Source organism: Strix uralensis, chromosome 7, assembly GCF_047716275.1.
Source record: "Strix uralensis isolate ZFMK-TIS-50842 chromosome 7, bStrUra1, whole genome shotgun sequence".
NCBI classification, from domain to species: Eukaryota; Metazoa; Chordata; class Aves; order Strigiformes; family Strigidae; genus Strix; species Strix uralensis.
This window is the reverse complement of record NC_133978.1, coordinates 27,328,658-27,347,118: the sequence shown is the minus strand read 5'-3', so window position 1 is coordinate 27,347,118 and position 18,461 is coordinate 27,328,658. Positions and strand designations below refer to the sequence as shown.

At 59.3% G+C, this 18,461-nt stretch overlaps 1 protein-coding gene across 11 annotated transcripts in view; it reads right to left on the bottom strand.

The window, feature by feature from the left end:
* Positions 1-1,463: 1,463 nt before the first annotated feature.
* KCNIP2 (potassium voltage-gated channel interacting protein 2) overlaps positions 1,464-18,461 on the bottom strand; it is a 47,030-nt gene continuing 30,032 nt past the window's right edge. For 4 of the 11 annotated variants that reach the window (XM_074875128.1, XM_074875129.1, XM_074875127.1 and 1 more), the window contains 7 exons: positions 7,188-7,287; positions 5,953-6,073; positions 5,307-5,543; positions 4,703-4,810; positions 4,213-4,317; positions 3,869-3,931; positions 1,464-3,544 (listed from right to left, as the gene is read on the bottom strand). In XM_074875128.1, coding sequence (XP_074731229.1) covers positions 3,497-3,544; positions 3,869-3,931; positions 4,213-4,317; positions 4,703-4,810; positions 5,307-5,543; positions 5,953-6,073; positions 7,188-7,287 — 782 coding nt within the window. In that variant the 3' untranslated portion in view covers positions 1,464-3,496. The other 7 variants (XM_074875133.1, XM_074875134.1, XM_074875132.1 and 4 more) reach the window with 4 other exon arrangements.

The following is an 18,461-nucleotide window of genomic DNA, read 5'->3' as shown; positions in this document are numbered from 1 at the left end:
TTGCTCAGCTGTTTTCCTACATAACTACTATTCTTTTTTCCTCTGAAAGCTGGCAAAAAGATGGCTTGAAACAACACAAGGCTGCCCTGCTTTAAGGGCCCAGAAGCTCTTGCCTCCTTTCTCAACCTGGACCCAACAACTTTGCTGATACCCACCCTTAAATGCCACATCCTAACAAGGGACACCTGTTCCCAAGCCCTGCCTCACACATCAACTTCTCATAACAAGCTGATGACACACATGAAGGGACTGATCCAGTCCTCCTTGTTCTCAGCCCCTTCCTCAAGAGGGGAGCTAAGCAGAGATTTTTTTTTGGCTCCCAGGGGACCAGCTGCTCCCCCTCACCATAGCTACCAGCAGCTATTCCTGCACAAACCTCTTCCCATTTGGTGTGAAAAGGCTATCGCAGCATTTGAAGGCTGAGTGAGCCCCACAGCACCCTTTTTGCCCTTGTCACTCCAGTCCCTTTCCTGCCCTTCATCTTGGGGAAAGGGTTTCAAAGCATCCTGTTGGCAGCTCACAGCATCCCTGTGTCATGAGAGGGCACATCAAGCCCACGGATGGCATCACCCAAAACAGCAACCAGCCAAGCAGAGCTCACATGAGATAGGATATACTGGGAAGGGTGGGTTAGAGGGGAAAATGCACTCAGGCCCATTCATACTGCTAGCAGGTCAGAAAAGTCCCTGGGGAGCCAGAGGCTTTGGAAAGAGCAGACTCGCAGCTTTCCCAGTCCCACAGTAGTAATTCTCCTGGTAGCCAGAGCCCATCCTTTTAAGATGTTTGGGTCTCCACGCTGCTATTAGCATTGAGATTTCAGTTTCTGGACCACAGACTGCATAATGCTGGAGGGTGTCACTGTCCCACATCAGGTCCATTATCCTGTTGTTCTGCTGGTTTCTTACTTATGTTCTTCTTTTTTCCTCTTTGTTTTGCTTCAAGCCATTTTTCCCAGTTCTCAAGGCTGCCCTTTTCCGAGGACCAGTGATTGCCCATCAATTCATGTCCCTAAGAAAAACCCCTTTCCAGTCCATAGTTACCTCTTCAAGGTGGTAGCTGACTATTTTCCTGTTAGCTCAGCCTTAAATGCCACATTCTAACAAGGGTCACCTAGTTCCAAGCTCAGGTTCACTCAGCAGCATCTCATGACAAGCTGAAAACACACCTGACAGCCCCACTCATGAGACCTGACACGTTTGGTGTAAGACCCTGTTAGCCTAACACCTACAGCCAGTTAGCAGGAGAGACTATTTATGGGGCCATTGATGGCATGGGCAGGCTGTTGGGGACCCTGGCCATCTCAGCGTGCACTCTGTCCCACATGCACCCATGCAGAGCACCCTGCAGCTGTAGCACCCCAAAAGGGCTGCCAACCCTCTGCAGGGACCCTCAGCCCCTATTTCTCCTGCCACACCCCCCCCCCACCCCGCCGAGAGCTGACAGATGCAAAGACATAACGGTGGTGTGCATAGCGATTGTGGTTAGATTTTATTGTGTTTTTTTGTTTGTTTTTTGTTTTTTTTAACCCATATTATTGTTATAATACAAAATATACAGACTGGAGATGCCAAGCAGATTGTGGGTCACTATGCCCCGGGGCAGGGGGTCACGCCATGCGACCTGCAGCGTGAGGGTGGCGGCGGCATCTGTTCTGTGTTGTGGGGGACAGTGGGTACGCCCAAGAGCCTGGGAGGAGGGAGGACAGGGAGAAGAAGACAGGAGGGGTAGGGGTCAGGATACCTGCCCTCCCACTCTTGGGAGACTGCAAGTGGGAGCTCAGCCCCACGGCAAACCCAGGAACAGGACTGTGAGATGAACAATGTGTTGAATGAGCCTAAAAAACACATCATGTCTGCAAGGGCTGGGCCAGGGATGGTCCCACTGGGGAGCAGTCCCGTAGCTTTGGCTCAGGGCCCTCAGGGGGGATTTCTCACGGCTTCAACACCAGGGGCTCAGTCTGGGTCTGGGGCCTGGCCCAGCATGGGCACTGGCCTTGCTCACCCCTTCCCCACTGATCCCAGACACCGCAGCTCTGGCCAGCCCCGATTGCCCTTGACTGCTAAGGATGCGGAGGCTGGAGCAGCTGCTGGGGCTGGGTACGTTCCCAATGCCTGTGGGATTGCACAGAGGGGCTTCTGGGGTTGGCATGGGGTCATTAGCCCATGGGCATCACAGTCCCAGCTACGTCTCGGAGGGGTATGTGAGCAGGACAGGCCTGCCTGCACACACCCAGCTCTGAGGAGCTGTGGTAGCTGGCTCCATCCCTGGGATCCCCAGGCAGGCTCTCACATGGCCATGCCAGGAGAAAGGGCTGAGCTTGCCCTGCCCCAAGGTGACCTCCAGCCCACTGTCAGCACAGCAACAACTCCTGGCCAGCCTCAACTTTCTCCCCAAGGAGCTGCCAGCTGAGCCGTATCCCCCAGCACAGGGGACACCTCTCTGCCCCATTATAGGGACAGCAGGTGGGCTGGGACAGGCCAGGTCATGGGAGCAGGGGAAGGTCAGCAGCAAACGATGCCAGGAGTGTGGCTGTGAGGCCCAAGGGTGGCTGCCGGAGCCCAGCACACTTCCTTCCTCCATGTGTCTCTGTACCCTGGCTGCCGCGTCCTCGGGGAGGGATTTGAAGGGTGTCTCTCCATTGGAGCCTCAAAGTGGGTCCCTGAGGACCCCTGTGTGCCAGCATCCCAAACTCGAGGGACAGGGGCTGAGGTTGCAGCTCTCCCAGCACAGCATCCTCCATCCTGGGGGATCAGTGCCACAAGAAGGCACCTTGGGGTCCCTTTAGTCTCCCCTCTCCCCATGCCAGGATGAGCCTCCTTGGTCTAACCGGGCCCCCTGGGATCAGGGACTGCTCCCCACAGCTCATGCAGTGATGAACCCCCAGTGCCCGTGCGGCTGCCTTCTTCAGGCATGGCCCCTCTGCCCACCCACCAGCCCAGGGACTGGGCAAGGAGGGTGGCCGGCGGCTCACAGCCAACATGCCAGACACACTCTCTGCAGCAGGGCATGGCCGGGGCAGAGGAGGAAGCCGAGGCACTGGCGCCCATTGCAAGACTTTATTGGTTTCTAGACAGCGTCGCTGGGGGGTTTGGGCTGCAGCCGGTGCTGGGGGCTCCCAGGGCTGAGGAGGGTTAGGGGTGAGAGAGCCGTGGCTGCACGGGGTGCTGTGCACGGGGGAAACCTCTATCGCAGCCCAAAGCTGCGGCTTCCCTGCCAGGAACGGGTGCAGGGAGGTCCATCCAGGCCAAATGCTCTCCCCGTGCCAGCTGTGCCCATGCTCTGATGTCCAGGAGCACCTGCTTGGGATCCCCCGAGGAAAGCAGAGCCAGCCCAGGTGGAAGGGAAGATCCCGGCACCGACCATGTCTCTGGGAAGGGAGGTCCCTTCCCGTGGGGGTGTCTGTGCAGCCGGCAGAGGGGAGGCTCGAAGGAAAAGTCGAGAGAAGCAGGTTCTGGGCCTGGTGGCAAGAGAGCTCGGCTGGAGGCAGGTCCGGGAGCTAAATCACGTTGTCAAAGAGCTGCATGGACCGCATGATGTTCTCGTCCTGCAGGGAGAAGGTGGGAAGCGGGTGGGTTCGGCACAGAACAGCAATCTGGGCAGCTCCCCCCAAACCTGACTTTACCCTCATGGCAGCTCTGACCTATGGGACAAAAGCCCCAGGGATTACAGGCAGTTTCTAAGCCCCACTGGGATGCACATCTCTCCTCATCTGCAGAGGGATGCCAGCACAGATACAGTTCCCAAGGCAGAGCTCCAGCCTTGCCCCTGGGAGCCCTGCCTTCACCCCCTCTCTGCCAGGAGGGTGATGGGGGAACAGAGGCCACAGGGAGGTGGCCCAGCCCCAGAGCAGAGCTGCTGGTGACTTTACCTTCTGGCAGGACTCCAGGAACTCCTCGATTGTCACCACGCCGTCCTTGTTTCGGTCCATTTTCTGCAGACAAGCACAGCACAGGGGGCATGGCAGGGACAGCCCAAGCCCCAGGGAGAGCCCAGCAACCCCTGCCCAGGTCCTGCAGGGACTGGACACAGCACACCCCTGCCCAAGCCACCCCCAAGTACACGGCAGGACCAGGATGGCCTTTTCTCTCCCTGGCTCCAGCACAGCCCTACTTCATCCCCAGTGTGGGGTGTTTTCTCCTGCCCCCTGCCAGCTTTTGTGCAGCCACTGGCTCTGTGCTGGAGCTCTGCTTCCCCAGGATATGCTTGGCTCACCTGGAAGAAGTTCTCCACGTGCTCCCGGGGCGCTTCCTCCCGCATGGCTGGGTAGGTGTATTTGCCCATCATGTCATAGATGGACTTCATGATGTCCAGCATTTCCTGGAGGGAAGGGGAGCAGGGTTGCGTGGGCAACAGAGGGCTCTGCCTCCGCCTGGTCCCCAACTCACACCCTTTTTGTGATGCTCCTGAAGGACCTGTGGTGTGCTCAGGTGTGTTCCTGCCAGCTCCGTACACAGTCTAGGGCCGTGTGTGTGCCTGCATGTGTGATGGAGGCGCAAAGCAGCACAACCCTCATCCACCCTCCACCCCAGAGACACACCAGTGCCAGGGGGCCAGGAGGGACCTGTTTGCAAAGCTGAGCTCAGTAAATATTGACCTCCCTGCAGTTCTCCTCCAGAGCTCAGGCAATGCCGCTGAGTTCTGCCCTTGTCCCTGCTGGGTGCAGATCCCTACCCGGGGACCAGGCTGGACCCCCCCATCCCACCTCTTTGGTGATGCAGCCATCTTTGTTCAGGTCATAGAGGTTGAAGGCCCAGTTCAGGCGATCGTCAATGGTGCCCCGCAGGATGATGGACAGCCCAGACACAAAGTCCTGCAGGGATGGACAAGGCAGACAGATGGGAGTTACAGCCACAAAGGGTCTCAGGACACAGAGGGCACAGCCCTGCTTGTCCCTCCCACAGTGGGGGAACTCAGCCCCAAAGCAGATGTGCCCTGGGACTGGGCTGACAAGGGGAATGCTGAGTATAAAAAAGAGTCTGGAGGAAATAATTGCTCGTCCCCAAATATATCCCACACTGATCCCTTGGGTCACAGCACCCAAGAGGACAACATGCATCAGGACCATGCCATGGCTGTGCTTGCCAGCCGGGGTTACCTACAGGACACCAGCCAGAAAACACAGAAAGCCCCCTTTATTGTTATTTTTCACTGTTTTTCCGCTACCTCCGGGAATTTAATAAACTCCACCAGCCCCTGCGAAGCTCTCCATCCATCTGCAACAGCAATGCTGCTCAGCCCAGCATGCAGTACCTAAAAGGATGTGCCCTCCCTGCCCCACTGCCATCCCCCCCTCAGCCACAGCTCACCTCGAAGCTGACGGAGCCATCGTGGTCGGTGTCAAAGGCATTGAAGAGGAAGGTGGCGTAGGTGCTGGAGTCTGGGGGGAGGCGCACAGTGTGAGGGCATGCTGTGTGACCCCCCCCACCCCACAGAGGCACACGTGCAGGGCATGGGGATGGGGATGGGCACTCACCTCCCTGTGGGAAGAACTGAGAGTAGATCTGCTTGAAGTTTTCTTCATTGACAATGCCACTCGGGCACTCCTGCCAGGGCAAACCGCAGCGTCACCTCCACATTGCAGAGAGGGGCTGACCACCCCCTAAATCCCTGTGGCTCCCTTGCCTTGCCCCTTGGCTCTGTACTGCCTGGTGGGGAGGCTGGTAAGGCTGCTTGGAGCATCTCCCTGATTTTGTGGGCTGCACCCCTTGGTAGAGGGGCTCTGCATCCCAGGCACTCAGGGAGGGGGCTCTCTGCACCCAAGAGACAGAGCACAGGATCAGGGCTCCCCATTGAGCTCCCTGGAGGTGGAATCAGGCTGTAGCCTGATACAAACTTCAACGCTAAGGTCCCAAAAGCCTTTGCAAAGTCCAGGCACTGCTGGGTGCAAAGCACCCTCTGAGGCTGACATGGAAGTGGAGAGGGGGCTAGCAAAGCTGGTCAAGGGGTACTCACGTTCTTGAAGCCTCGGTACAGGACCTGCAGCTCTTTGCGGGTGAACTTGGTCTGCTCTTGGAGCTGCTCCAGCCCCTCGGGGCGGTGGCAGACGGTGGAGAGCTCAAACTCATCCTCAACGCTGTCTGCAAGGAACCCAGGGGAAGAGAGGGCAGCTGAGGCCAGCACTGTCCTGCCCTGCCCTGCCATGCCAGGGGGCAGGAGAGGCACCTTGCGCAGCACACTCCTTCCTCTCACACCTGCCCAGGGTGACACATTTTTGGGGTGCCCTGCTCAGCCAGAGTCAGGTCTATGTCAGCAGGGGACACTCAGAGACACCCTGGGGGCAGACCAGTGTCTGACACTGGGCAACAGCCCCCCTCCACCTCCAGTACAGCCCAGACTGGGCAGAAAAGGGGTGTGAAACTCCCCCAGTGCCAAGACCCACCCTGCCTTCCCTTCTTCTCCCCCCTGCACAGGTGCCTGCCCTGTGGAGCTGAGACCCTGGATGTCCTGCAGGTCTGTGCTGCACCGGGGCTCCTGCCGGAGATGCCCCTCAAGAACCCCCAGCCCCAGATGCCCCCCCTGGCCTTGTCTAGACCCTGTCCTGCCTGCTATACCCCTCCTTCATCGATGGCTTCTCCCCACCATCTGGCAACCTGCACAACCCCTGCCTGCAGCGGCCAGCACCCCCAGACCCTACTGCAACCCTCTGTGGGGCAGATCAGCCCCTGCCCCTCCATACTCACCTCTTCTCCCAGGGGACATCAGCTCACGCCACGGGGCAGGGGCAGACCCCAGCCAGGGGCTTGGGCTCACCAAGGGGCCAAGCTCACCCAGTGCAGGGAGGGTAAGGGGCTCTGGGCAGCTCTGAGCTCACTCCCTGCTCAGCCCCTTTTGCCCCCCCCCATCACACCTCCATCTCCAAACCGACACTGAGCTTTGAGCAACAACCCCCCCAGCCCTTAAACCAGCACCGGGAGGGTCCTGCTGCCCCGAGCCAGCTCCAAAGCGGGTCCTGCCGCTGTGCATCCTGTGGGAGCCACTCTGGGGAGCTGGAGAGGGCGAAAACCAGCCTGGAAGCAGGTGAGGACAGAGGTGGGTTCAGAGCCCATTGGATCGGACCCCTCCAGGGCAGGACTGATCCTGACAGCCCCAAACCCAGGCAGGCATCCCCTTCCCACGGGCAGGGCCAGGCCGGAGGGCAGGCAGCAGCACCGCCGGGGACACACACACACAAAGGCAAGAAGAAGCACTTGCTTTCGCTGAGCGAGGGGATGGATTTGGGCCGGCAGCAGGGCAACAGTTTGAGGAATCGCTGCTTCAGCGCTTTTTTAGTTTGGCCCGGCGGGTTGCCTGGAAGAAAGAAGGAGTCACCAAGCAGAAGAAGAGTTAACAGAGCAGCAGCCCCCGGACACGGCAGGCAGCAGGGTAAGGGCACCCGGCGTGGGGCAAGCAGGGCTGGAGGCAGCACATGCAGTGTGAGGCCAGAGGAGCAGGAAGGCAAAGCCCAGCCCAGGCTCTGCTTGGCCTTTCGGCTTCATCCCAGGACAAACCCGGCACTGGAGTTTCCCTTCTTGGAAAGGATGGAAATGGCAAAGGGGCAACCCTGCACTTCTGCACTGCCCCATTGGAGCATTCCGGTGTGCACCGGAGACACCCAGTAGCCCAGAGATGGTGGGCCTGGTCTCTGCCCTTTAGCCTTGAGGCCAAATACCCGCTCCCTGGGGACCCTCCCCTCCCCGTGGGGATGTGCAGAGAGGGGAGAGCAGGATGGAGCCCAAGAAACAGCCTGTGGCCAAGCCAGGGCATTGCATCCTCCCCAGAGCTCCGGGCCAGGTTTGATCCTGCTGGCACCCGACAGCTGAATGCAAAACATGCACCAAACCCAGCCATGCAGCCCAGACTGTGGCATGCACCCCCGCCCCAGCACAGCTTTGGGAATCTGAGACCAGGGACCTGCTTTGGGACAGCCAGAAGGGAAACAGGGCTCAGGGCTTTGCCTCAGCCAGGCAGGGCGAGGGGCTCCCAGCATCAGCCTGGCCCATGGCCATTGCTTCCAAGTGGCCCTGCATTAATAGCAGGTCCCCTCACTGTACAGACCCCACCACCACCCCCTATTCCCCCATCCAGACCCCAATGGCTTTGCTTGGCCCCATCTCTCCCAGCTGGTTCTGCCCCATAGCCGCAGACCCGCTCCCTCCCTTCCCACAGGGCCCCACAGTGCCTCAGGCCAGCAAACAGCACAGGACTAATGCTGCAGGCGGGGAGGGGAGGAGGAGGGGATGAAGGCTGTGCTGGACTCCAGCCCCCAAAAGGAGGCAGACAGCAGCATGGGGCACCAATGGGACGAAAGGTGCAAAGTCCCTTTGGGGCTCCGCTGACCCCATGTTTGCTCCAAGCACCCTGGACATCTGCAAGCAGCAGGTCACTATGCCTACACATCCCGAGCCCTGGGTTTGGGGTTGTTTCTCTTGGGGGCTAGCAGATGGGGCTTCTCTGGCAGCTTTCTCAGCCTTGTGAGGCTGAGCTGAGCCCCAGGTGCTGGGGAAATAAGGCTGCATTGTACCCAGCTCCAGGATAGGGATGTGGGTCGGCATCCAGCAGCCCCTGCTAGGCAGGTCTGTCCCTGAATGTCCACAGGCAGGACCCAGGACCCTTTGAGCTCACGCCAAAGCAGCAGGCTGGGGCAGGCAGCTCCATCACTCTGAAGCAATGGAGAACAGCTCCAGGAGGTCATTATCCCAGCAGGACATCATACAAAGCCACTCAGAGAGGGCAGACTTGTCCCCAGGGAAGTGGCACCCACAGCAGAGTGCCATGCAAATACATAGGGATGCACAAATGCACCCCCTGGCATTTGTGACTGGGTGACAGGGGCAAGGGTGAGGGCCAGGGCCTTCCTTGGTGCTGGCAGGACAGCACAGCCTGGCTCCTGTTTGCTCTGGGGTTTGCAGACAGATGAGGAAAGAGGCTTTCTCCTTCCTAGAAATGGGCATCAGTTGTGTATAAAACATGATTTTGGCCCAGCTACTTTGCCAGGGCTTTAATTTGCAGAGGGAAAGGGAAATTGCACCTTTCAGCCTTCCAAGGATGCTCTGGGGCCAGGTCCCTCCAGCAGAGCTGAGCTGTGGGAACAGACCTGGGAAGCAGGAGCCTTTGCCCAGGGGAGAGGGACAGGGTAGGCAGAGCATCACCCAATCCCAGGGGAGGGAGCAGGGTGGGAGGGAAACCACACAGCGAGAGAGATGCAACAGAGAGTAAACTGTGGTTGGACTCACAGGGGCAGCAGGTATAGGCACGTGCAGTAGGTCAGGTCGGGTGCAAGTTACACTTTAGTTTGTTATAAAGAAGGAAAAAGAAAAAAAAAATAAAGAACATGGGCGTTTTCTTAAGGAGGAAACCGAAGAAGGCCCGATTCCAGGGGCCCCAGGGCAAGGGAGGAGACGTTCAGCACATGCAGCTTGACAACAGGAAAGGGGTGACCAGGGCTGGGGTTTTGCTGTCCTGGCTTTGGTGCACCAAAGGGCTCTGCTGGCGAGGACACACCATCCCCTTTCTGTCCCCAGCATCCAAACCGCAAGCAAGTCTGGGGGCTCCCTGGGCTCCCCCTTTTGGGAAACAGCTCTGCCAAAAATGGGGAGCAGAGCCCAGCCACGTACTGCCACAACTGCAGCACAAAGCCCTGTCCCTGCCAGCGACAGCTCCTTTTCCAGATGTCACTCTGCCCTCCACTCCTCTACAAGAGCCGTCAAGTGGCTGACACAAAACAAGCCAACAGAAACGGCTGGCAGTGTTTTATCTGCGGCAGGAGGTCTGCCGGGTTAAGTGGCTTGTCACTTCCCATGTATCACTCCATAGCCCAGCGACTTCAAAACACATGCACACACAGACTGAGACTTCATCCTTGGGCAGCACCAAAACGAGAAGGGATTTCCCATCCCCACCTCCACACGCTGTTGAAATGAATCCTGGGGGTTGCTGGACACCGGCTCTGAAGGGGCCCACCATGGTGAATCCCTGACCCCAGCAGTGACTGCCAGTGGCATGGCCATGAACCACTTTGTATTGAGCCACCAGCAGCTGATGTGACCTTGGGGGCTGGATCCAGCCAGTGTTGCCATGTCAGGAGGTTACACGCTGCTGGGCTGACACCCCCTTTCCCAGGGAGCACCCAAGCCTGGGCTGCTCCGTGGTCTCCCCAGAGAGAAAGCAGGAGCTGGGGTCAACCTGATACATAACCATGTCCCTGCCCTCTCCACAGAGCCACAGCCACCAGCACCCTCCCAGTGACAGCTGGCTGGAGAGACCAACCCACCCCTTCCACAGCACCTCCTGCTAGAAGAGACCCTACAATAACAAACCAACAGGCAGTGCCAAAACTCCCCCCTCACTCTCAGTAACCCATCAATAAATGCATCATCATGATGGGTGGAAGATGTGCATCCCATGGCAGTGAGACTCCCCCCAGTGTCCCAAACTCAGCACCCAGGCACAGCACCATTCCAGGATGGGAACAGAGCACCAGCAGCCATGGGGTGGGCCATGCAGCTCCCACAGCCCCTGCTTAGCCCAGTGGGGCAACACCGGGTCAGTTGGAAGGTCAGGAAGAGCTAGTACCCCAGGGATGATCTGCCCCAGCACCCTGCCCTAGGATGAGGGCTGGGGTGGCAGAAGGCAGTGGGTGAGGGGACCCTCTGCCTTTTCAGATAGCCTGGCTGGGAATCAGGAGGGCAAACCCCAGCCAGGGCAGGGGGATAAGCCAGAAGAAGGGACAGGGCAGGCCCAAGGGAGCATGGGGAAGGACTCAGCAGCTCCCAGAACATGCTCTTTTCCAGCAGAAGAGCCTCTATCCCCTTCCAGAGCATCACCTTTTCCTGGGAGGCCAGAGGCATGTCCCCAAGCTCCCCCTGCCAGGCCATGGCTCTGGGTCCATCCAGGCAGTGATGCTGAGCCCAGCTGCCCCTACAACATGTGGCTCACAATCATTCCTGTGCACAGCTCAGCTCTGAACAGGGTCCACCAGCCCCTGGCTCTGCTCTCTCTCCGCAGCACCCAGCCTTGGGCAGTGCTGCCTCTCAGTCAGGGGGACAGCAGCTCTCTGGGGTCTGCAATGAAGGCTGGCAGGAGGAAGAGACAGTGAGCTCCCCCAGCCACCCCAGGGAGGGGGGTCAGGATGGGTCCTGCTGGCAGCAGCTCTGCAAATGACCCTCATCAGTCAGCGGTGACAGAGCCGACTGTAACCAGGGCCAAGGTGCCTGCAGCAGCCGCTGGGGCCAGACGGTCATCCATTAGGGGAATGAAATCAGAGCTGGCATCTCCTGGGGTGTGGGACAGACGGAGAGTCCCTGTCCCGGGGATGGCACAGGGGCAGCCTCAGCCCAGACACCCAGAGTCAGCAGGGCTGAAGGAGCTGGGAGCAGAAAAGCTGCCAAGTGAGATCTGCAATTCATGGGACAGCAGAGACTCAGGGCCAGGATGTTCCCTGGTGCCAGAGAGGGGAGAGCAGCTACATGATCCTTGTGCTGAGCAGGCTGCGAAGGGAGATGGGGCATGGGCCAGAAGGGGCTGCAGAGCAGAGCAGGGCTCACAGCAGTGCTGTCCCCATTCCCATCCCCAGCCTGTGACAGTGCTCCCAGACAGCCTGGCTGTGCCCAAAGGAGACGTCGTCAGAATAATAATTTCTCAGGACACACCACAAACAAAATGTTGTGAGCAGGGAATGGGAGGGGATACAGGTGCCAAAGGAGAGTGGAACTCAGGGGCTCCCCAAATGGAGCAGGTAATGCTATGGAACTGGGACAGCCATGTGCATCACCCTGCTGCAAAACCCATGAGCAGGGTTACATCCTGCCCTGTCCCCATCACTACCTCCATAGAAGGGACATCTCTGTCAGCACAAACCAGCGCATCCAACATGCCAAAGGAACTACCCTAAAAATGCCCCAGCAGACCAGCAGCTCCTCTTGGCTGCAGGCAGCGTGTTCCGTAAGAGAGCTGGTGCTCTGCATACCCATTACCCAGATGCCATCCACACCCTCCCCAGTAAAGCACAGGGACAAAGCCTGGACATGCCTCAGTCACAGCCCAGCCAGACCCCAGGCAGCTCAGGCACATCCTCCATCACAAGGGGGTTGAAAGCACCTCCTGGGCACATCATCCTCTCCTCCCTCTGCTCAGCCATTAATTGCTCCTCTGATCACTCCTATCCGCACATTCTCCCATCACAGCTCCCATCCTGAGATCTGGCTGCCCAAGGAGATGCAATCTGCAGCCCCTTCATCTTGCAGCATCCCCAGCGCCAGCCAGGAGACAGAGGGGATGGGGGCAAACAAACCCCAAATCACAGTCATGTGAAGTCTGTTGGCAGCCCTTGTCGGAGCCAGGACTGTCTGTGGCACAGCCAGGGAAAGCAGCCAAAGGAGACAAGGCAGCAGCACTGTGCAGGTCTCCGCACTCCCACCCTCACCAGGCACAACCAACAGGTTGTGCATCCCTTGCTCTGACATGTTTTGGGTCCTTCTGTCTGGCCACATCCAGTCCTGTCCTCAGCATCCACCTGCCAATCCAGGTAGCTCAGCACCTACATCAGCCCCTTCCCTCCCCAACCCTGGTACAGCCCCACAGGGAGGGCAAAGGAGCCAGGGGCTCCAGCGTCTTTTAGCCATGCTCCCCTCATAGCCACCATTTCCTTCAGCAGTGGGGAAAGTTTTCCCCTGCATAGTGCCATACCCCACATCCATTGCTCCTTGCCCCAGCTCCCACTCACCCACCTCAGCCCCAGTCACCTGCCGCCCTTTTTCCCATCATTTGATAAAGCCCAGCCCTCTGCAACCCAATGCCCCCAGAGTCCAACATCCTAGATAGTCCCAGTCCCCCAGCACCCCACACATCACTGCACCCCAATCCCTCCAGATCCAGATATGCCCCACCCTAAAGCTCCCAGACACCCTAACTTTCTAGCATCCTGCGCCACAACACCCCACATCCCAATGTCCCACCCCAACATCCCTCATACCCCTGAACCCCAGTGCTCCCCTCAGCACCCCAACACTCCCAAACACCCTCAGACACCCTCACTTTCCCTGCTCCCTACACCCTAATGCTGCCAGACACCCCAGACACCCTCCCACACCCTACTGCCCCCCCCCCCCCCCACCATGCCCCAAAATACACTAATCCTTCCAAACCTCCCCCAAGCACCCTGCAGCCCCTGGAACAGGAGGTGAGGAGAACCTCCACCACATCATCCCCATCCCATTGCAACCCCATCCCCATCCCTGTCCCCGTCCCACCTCCCCTGGCCAGGTCGATGATGCCCAGGGCATGGAGTAGCTTGAGGCTGGAGCAGAGCAGCAGGATGATGCCCACCGTTTGCAGCCCCTGCGGGTCCCAGGGTGCCCCAGCAACCGACATCCCCTAGACGTGCAGCCCCAGCAGGCAGCTGGTCTGGCAGCAAGACCCAGCAAGGGAGGAGAAGGGAGGGCAGGGGAGGAGAGACCTGTCTTGGCCCTCCCTCTTCCCGCCCCGGCACCCTCCGGGGTCCCTCGGGGCACCCAGGCTGCAGGGGAGGGGAGAGCCCATGCATATGCTCAAGGGACTTAGAGGTCAGCTCTCACCCCTGGGCACGCCTGCACCTACACAGCCTGTCACGGGCATCCCACAGCATTGGAAGCTGCTGAGGGGTGCAGAGCTGGCACCAGTGGGTGTGTGGAGGAGGCTCGGCTGCCCCCAACTCTCACCCCAACAGCAGTGTGTGGCGGCCAACCCTGGAGACGAGCCATGCACAGGAACCCTCAAGGTCATCGCTCACTGCCCTCTGGGACACTGCTGCCACCTAGCCCAGGGACCAGCTCTGCCCAGGACAGCCCCTCTGTCCCATCCCAGACCACCAAACCTGCCCCCCAGCAGTGCCCCCACCTTGCGTGCACCCACAGCACAACACAAAGAGCTCCCTGCCTCCGAGCTCAGCCTTGTCCAATGATCACCTCCACAGACACCTGCCAGACTCACCTCTTCCCTCTTTACCTCCTGGGGGAACATCTGCACCTCTCCACACCAGCAAGTCGGTCACAGCCACGTGCACGATCTGTGGCACATGGAAGAGCCGCAGATGGAGGCTGCCAGCCCTTGGTGCCTCACTTGCTGCTGGAGGGAAACGTGCCCCACTCCACTTTGGGGTGCTGCCTGGAGGGAGGGCAGCATGGAGGGGAGGCCAGCCAGGGTGGGGGCTCCCCACAGCCCACCTCAAGCCCTGCCTTGTGGGCAGCAGGGCAGAGACCCCAGCCTGTCAGCAGTGGTTATTAGAAAGTCTCTTTGAGCCGGTTTTCTACGCATGTCTCACCTAAAAGCTGCTTCTGATCTGGCCACCCTGTGCTCCAGCAGCACAGCAAGCCCCAGGGTAGGCGCCCATGGGAACAAGACATTTCCCTGCATTCCTGGGAGGGGATGCTGCAGCCAAGCACAGACAGTGCATGGGACCTCCTGCTGCCTGTGCTCCGGGGACTACAACCCCATAAAGCCCTCGCCAGGGCACCTCTATTCCCACCTGTGCCCAGTCCTGGGGTCTAATCCTGCCCCTTGCAAGGAAGAGATGAAGGAGACACCATTGAGCTCTCACAGCACCCTGCAGCCCAACACAACCTCGTGCTAGAGAGCCCCAGGCTGGCTCCAAGCCAGCCTCTCCCATGGGCTCCAAGGTTTCATCCTTCACCAGCAAAGCAGTGCTGCAAAGAAGGGCTGTCCCAACAGGCTCCCTTGCTCTCTAGCTTTATTGCTTTTTCTCCAGCCTGCGATTTTCTCACCTCTCTCTGGCTGAGCGATCTCCCTGCCTCTCTGTCCGCTGTCTCAGAGCCCGTCTCTGGGGCAGGATGCAGCAGAGTGGGGTCCCTGCTCTGTGTCCAGATGGGTCCCCTTGCTCTCCTCTCCAGACACATCAGCAACAGAAAGAGCAAGCCAGGCCAGAGGGAATTGGGAGGGAAGCAATGTGAAGAGTGATTAACGCAAGGCCAGAGGGAGAAGAGATTCAACAAGCTAATTATGTCTGGCTGGGCTGAGCGGGACGTGACACCACACAGTGGCAGAGTCGGCGGGGTACGTGTTGCGGGCATTGCACTCCTTGGGGAGCTCGGTGCTGGGACAGCTGCCCTGCCCTGGCCACAGCCATGGGGGTCACAGCCAAGGGGACCCAGGGACAGGTCCCCTTCTCCCCCAGCTTCACCCTCTCCAGGCAGGGTGAGACAGTGCAGCCCATCCTGCGTCCACAGTGATGACCAGGGCTGATGTCCTGGCTGCAGAGCACGTGGAAGATGCTCCACAGAGGGGAGCATAGGGTCCCCAGGAGACCTTCTCCAAGACCCCAGTGCTGTCAGGATGCAGCCCAGCTACGGCATGCCTCAGAGTGTAAGGCTGTGCTGGGATCCAAACTCAGAGCCCAGCCATGGCTACCATATATCTCTGCCCCTTCCCCTCCCATTTTGCAAGCCCTCACCATAACCAAGCAGCTCTCTCCTGATTCAGCCACCAGATCCTGCCCAGCTCTACAGCCAGCTGAAAAACCTGCCAGCCCTTGGGAAAGGAAAGGCAACAGTTAAACCCACAGTGCATGGGGAAGTCTCTGGTGCACCCCAGCCAAAGGAACCCCAAACTTCAACCTGGAGCACCTGCAGCTCTCCCAGGCTGGATTTCAATGCTCCAAGATCTACCCCACCCGCAGCCAGCTCGCCTTGACCTCTCAGGTCTGTCAAATCCGCCAGGCTGGATGGTGCCCTGAGCCAGGGGCCCCCTGGCACCGTGCCCCAGAGGGCTGGTCCCTCCTGCAGCCAAGACACCATGCTCCTGCCAAAGGGGTTCCTGGAAAGCAGGAGGAAAGTAGGGCTTGGCACAGGGCTTCACCCTTGCCAGTACTGCGAGGATGCTCATTTTCTCCCTCATTTTCTGCCCTGAGCCAGGCACCAGGAGGTGGCCATGCTGCTCACTGCCACCACTTTCCTGCCTGGCATCCTTTGGGGTGTCAGTGTTAGGCTGCTGCTCCCTCCCATTTCTCCCCAGACTCTGGAAGGGTTTGGCACCCTCCCCAGACCCACTTCCACCTCTGCATCCTCAGCTCTGGGGCAAGAGAAGCAGCCCCCCCCAGGAAGGCAGGGGCCAGTGCACCCCATGACGGGGGCTCTTCAAGACAGTTCCAATCCTGCCTGCCCCACACATGGACCCTGACTCAGCCGAGGCAGGGACAGCCCTGCCAACGCCAGGCAAGCACCAGTTATCCTGCCGATAGCAATCTGTAGCTTCATCTAATATTCATCTGAGGCTGGGCTACACGGGCAGCTCTCCCGCCTTTTACCTCCCACCCACCCGTCCTCCCAGCCAGGACTGATTGCTCCGTGTTGAATTATTGATGCTGCACTTCAGGAGCCAAAATCAATAACGTTTCTCTTCGCCTGCCCCCTCCCAAGTTCTTGGCCGAAGCGGTCTCTTGGCAGGGGGCTGGCAGCCCCCTGGCCGGCTTGGCAGTGCTTGGGTGGCTCTGCTGAGAGGTGTTCGGGACTGGGGACAGGCACAGTGGCACAGGGCAGTGGTGGGGTGACATGGCCCATCAGTGATTAACCAGCTGGTAAACAATGCCAGCTCCAGCATTGATCGCTCCTGGAGCACAGTGCACCCATGGGAGATGCTCCGTCGCTGCTGCCAGACAGCAGTTCTAGCTGTGCCACCAAGGCTGCAGCAGGCTCCAAGGGGGGACAATGCCAAGGGCACAGGGCAAGGGGGTGCGGACAACCAGCGCCCCTATCCAGGCCCTTGCTCAGAGGAGGGCCCGCTCCAAATGGAGGACAGGTTGCTCAGGGACTCATCCAGCTGAATTGGGGAACCCACAAGGCCTGGAGTTCACCCACATCATCCCCCTCCCTTCCATGGTCCCCCCCAGGGGCAGACAGGGTCTCACTGCAAGATGCTCCCACTGAACCCTTCCCCAGGGCTGGGGCATTTTTCCAGTCTCCTCTGGAGATGCTCCATTCCCAGCCCATCACTCTGGTGGCACGACACCTCCCAGCACAACCCATGCTGGGGTTGCACCACCAGCACAGCCTGGACAGAGAGACAGTCGCAAGCAGGGGACCAGCAGGGATGGGGCAGGGGAAGTGTGGCAGGCAGTATTGATGGCTCTGGAGCGGGTGGCGGGGCCGTGTCCATTAGCAGACCTGAGCCATTAGTGTACGGTTTCAGGCTCTTTGTGGTCCCTGGGCTGTCACTGCTGGCCCAGGCATGGCTGGTAAACAACCTCCGGAGGGGACTCAGCATTTCCCAGCCCCAGACACTGCCTAGGATCTTCCCAGAGAGCAAACTCTCATATCTGCTGCCTCCTGAGCTAAAGGGGGTGACCCTTGCAACAGCACCTCATCTCCATCCCAACACACAGCCACTCACCCACAGGACTCCCCGCATGGTGTCCAGGGCTCCACTCAACCTCAGGCAATTTCTGCCCCTCAAGCAACATGTTTCCCTCTCCTCCAGGCACCTTTTGGTAATGGGAGCAATTGCTGCCAATCTGGGACACCTGGGTCCCACTCCCACCACCACAGCTGAGGTGAATCTCCAGCCAGGTCAGAGGGACCCTCAGCTCCCCAGTGTGGGGATGTGAAAGGAGGGGGACAGGGCAGGTTGTGCCTCCTTACACTGCACAGTGACACCATGTCCTCCTGGGAACAAGAGAGGACTGATGGCAAGGCTTGTCCTTCATGGGAGACAGGCATGCCAATGTCCATTCCAGTCCCCTCTGGAGGGGTGCCAGCTGACAGGGACAAGGCTGGACACAGGACATCCCATCTCTGACCTCCTGCCCTGGCCCAGGCCAGAGCAAAGACACTTGCAGGGGGATAAGGAGTGTGTCCCAGGGCACAGAGCAGCAGGGCTCAGGCAAGGAGCAGCCACACAGGCCAAGGGGTGGCCCCTGCCTTGACTTGTGCCCACCAGCAGGGTTGCTGCCAGGACTGGGGGTGTCTCTGCCTGGCCCCTCTCCACTGTGGCTGGAAGCCACTGTGCTGCAGAGCAGCCGCAGTCGATGCTACCGACTTTGGTCCAAAGCTTTGGGCAGCTGCATGGGGAAACAAAAGCACAGGGAGGGGGGAAAATCAGGGTCTGAGGAGGCACCCCCCAAATCACCAGCAAAACTGGAGAGAGGAGTCGAATCTGGGCACAGTCAGCCTGCCCCCCCGCCAGGACTCATAGACAGGATGCCTGGGTGTTAACTCAGCCCCTGCCTCAGTTTCCCTCCTGGCATGATCCACCTAGGAGTGCTGCTGCTAGAGCACAGGACAGAGCAAGTAGTTAAGCAGCAACGAAAGTTTTCCTGCCCTGTGAGCAGGTTCACAGGCCCAGAGGGAGAGACCCCCCCATCTGCCCCCTCCCTCCCCACCCCTAGATACGGCCAACCTCTGGGTCCAGCCCAGGGGCATCCTGGCACCGTGCATGGAGGGGAGCTGGTGTTTGCCTCAGCACCCAGCCTGTGTGAGAGCCAGCGCTGCAGAACCAAA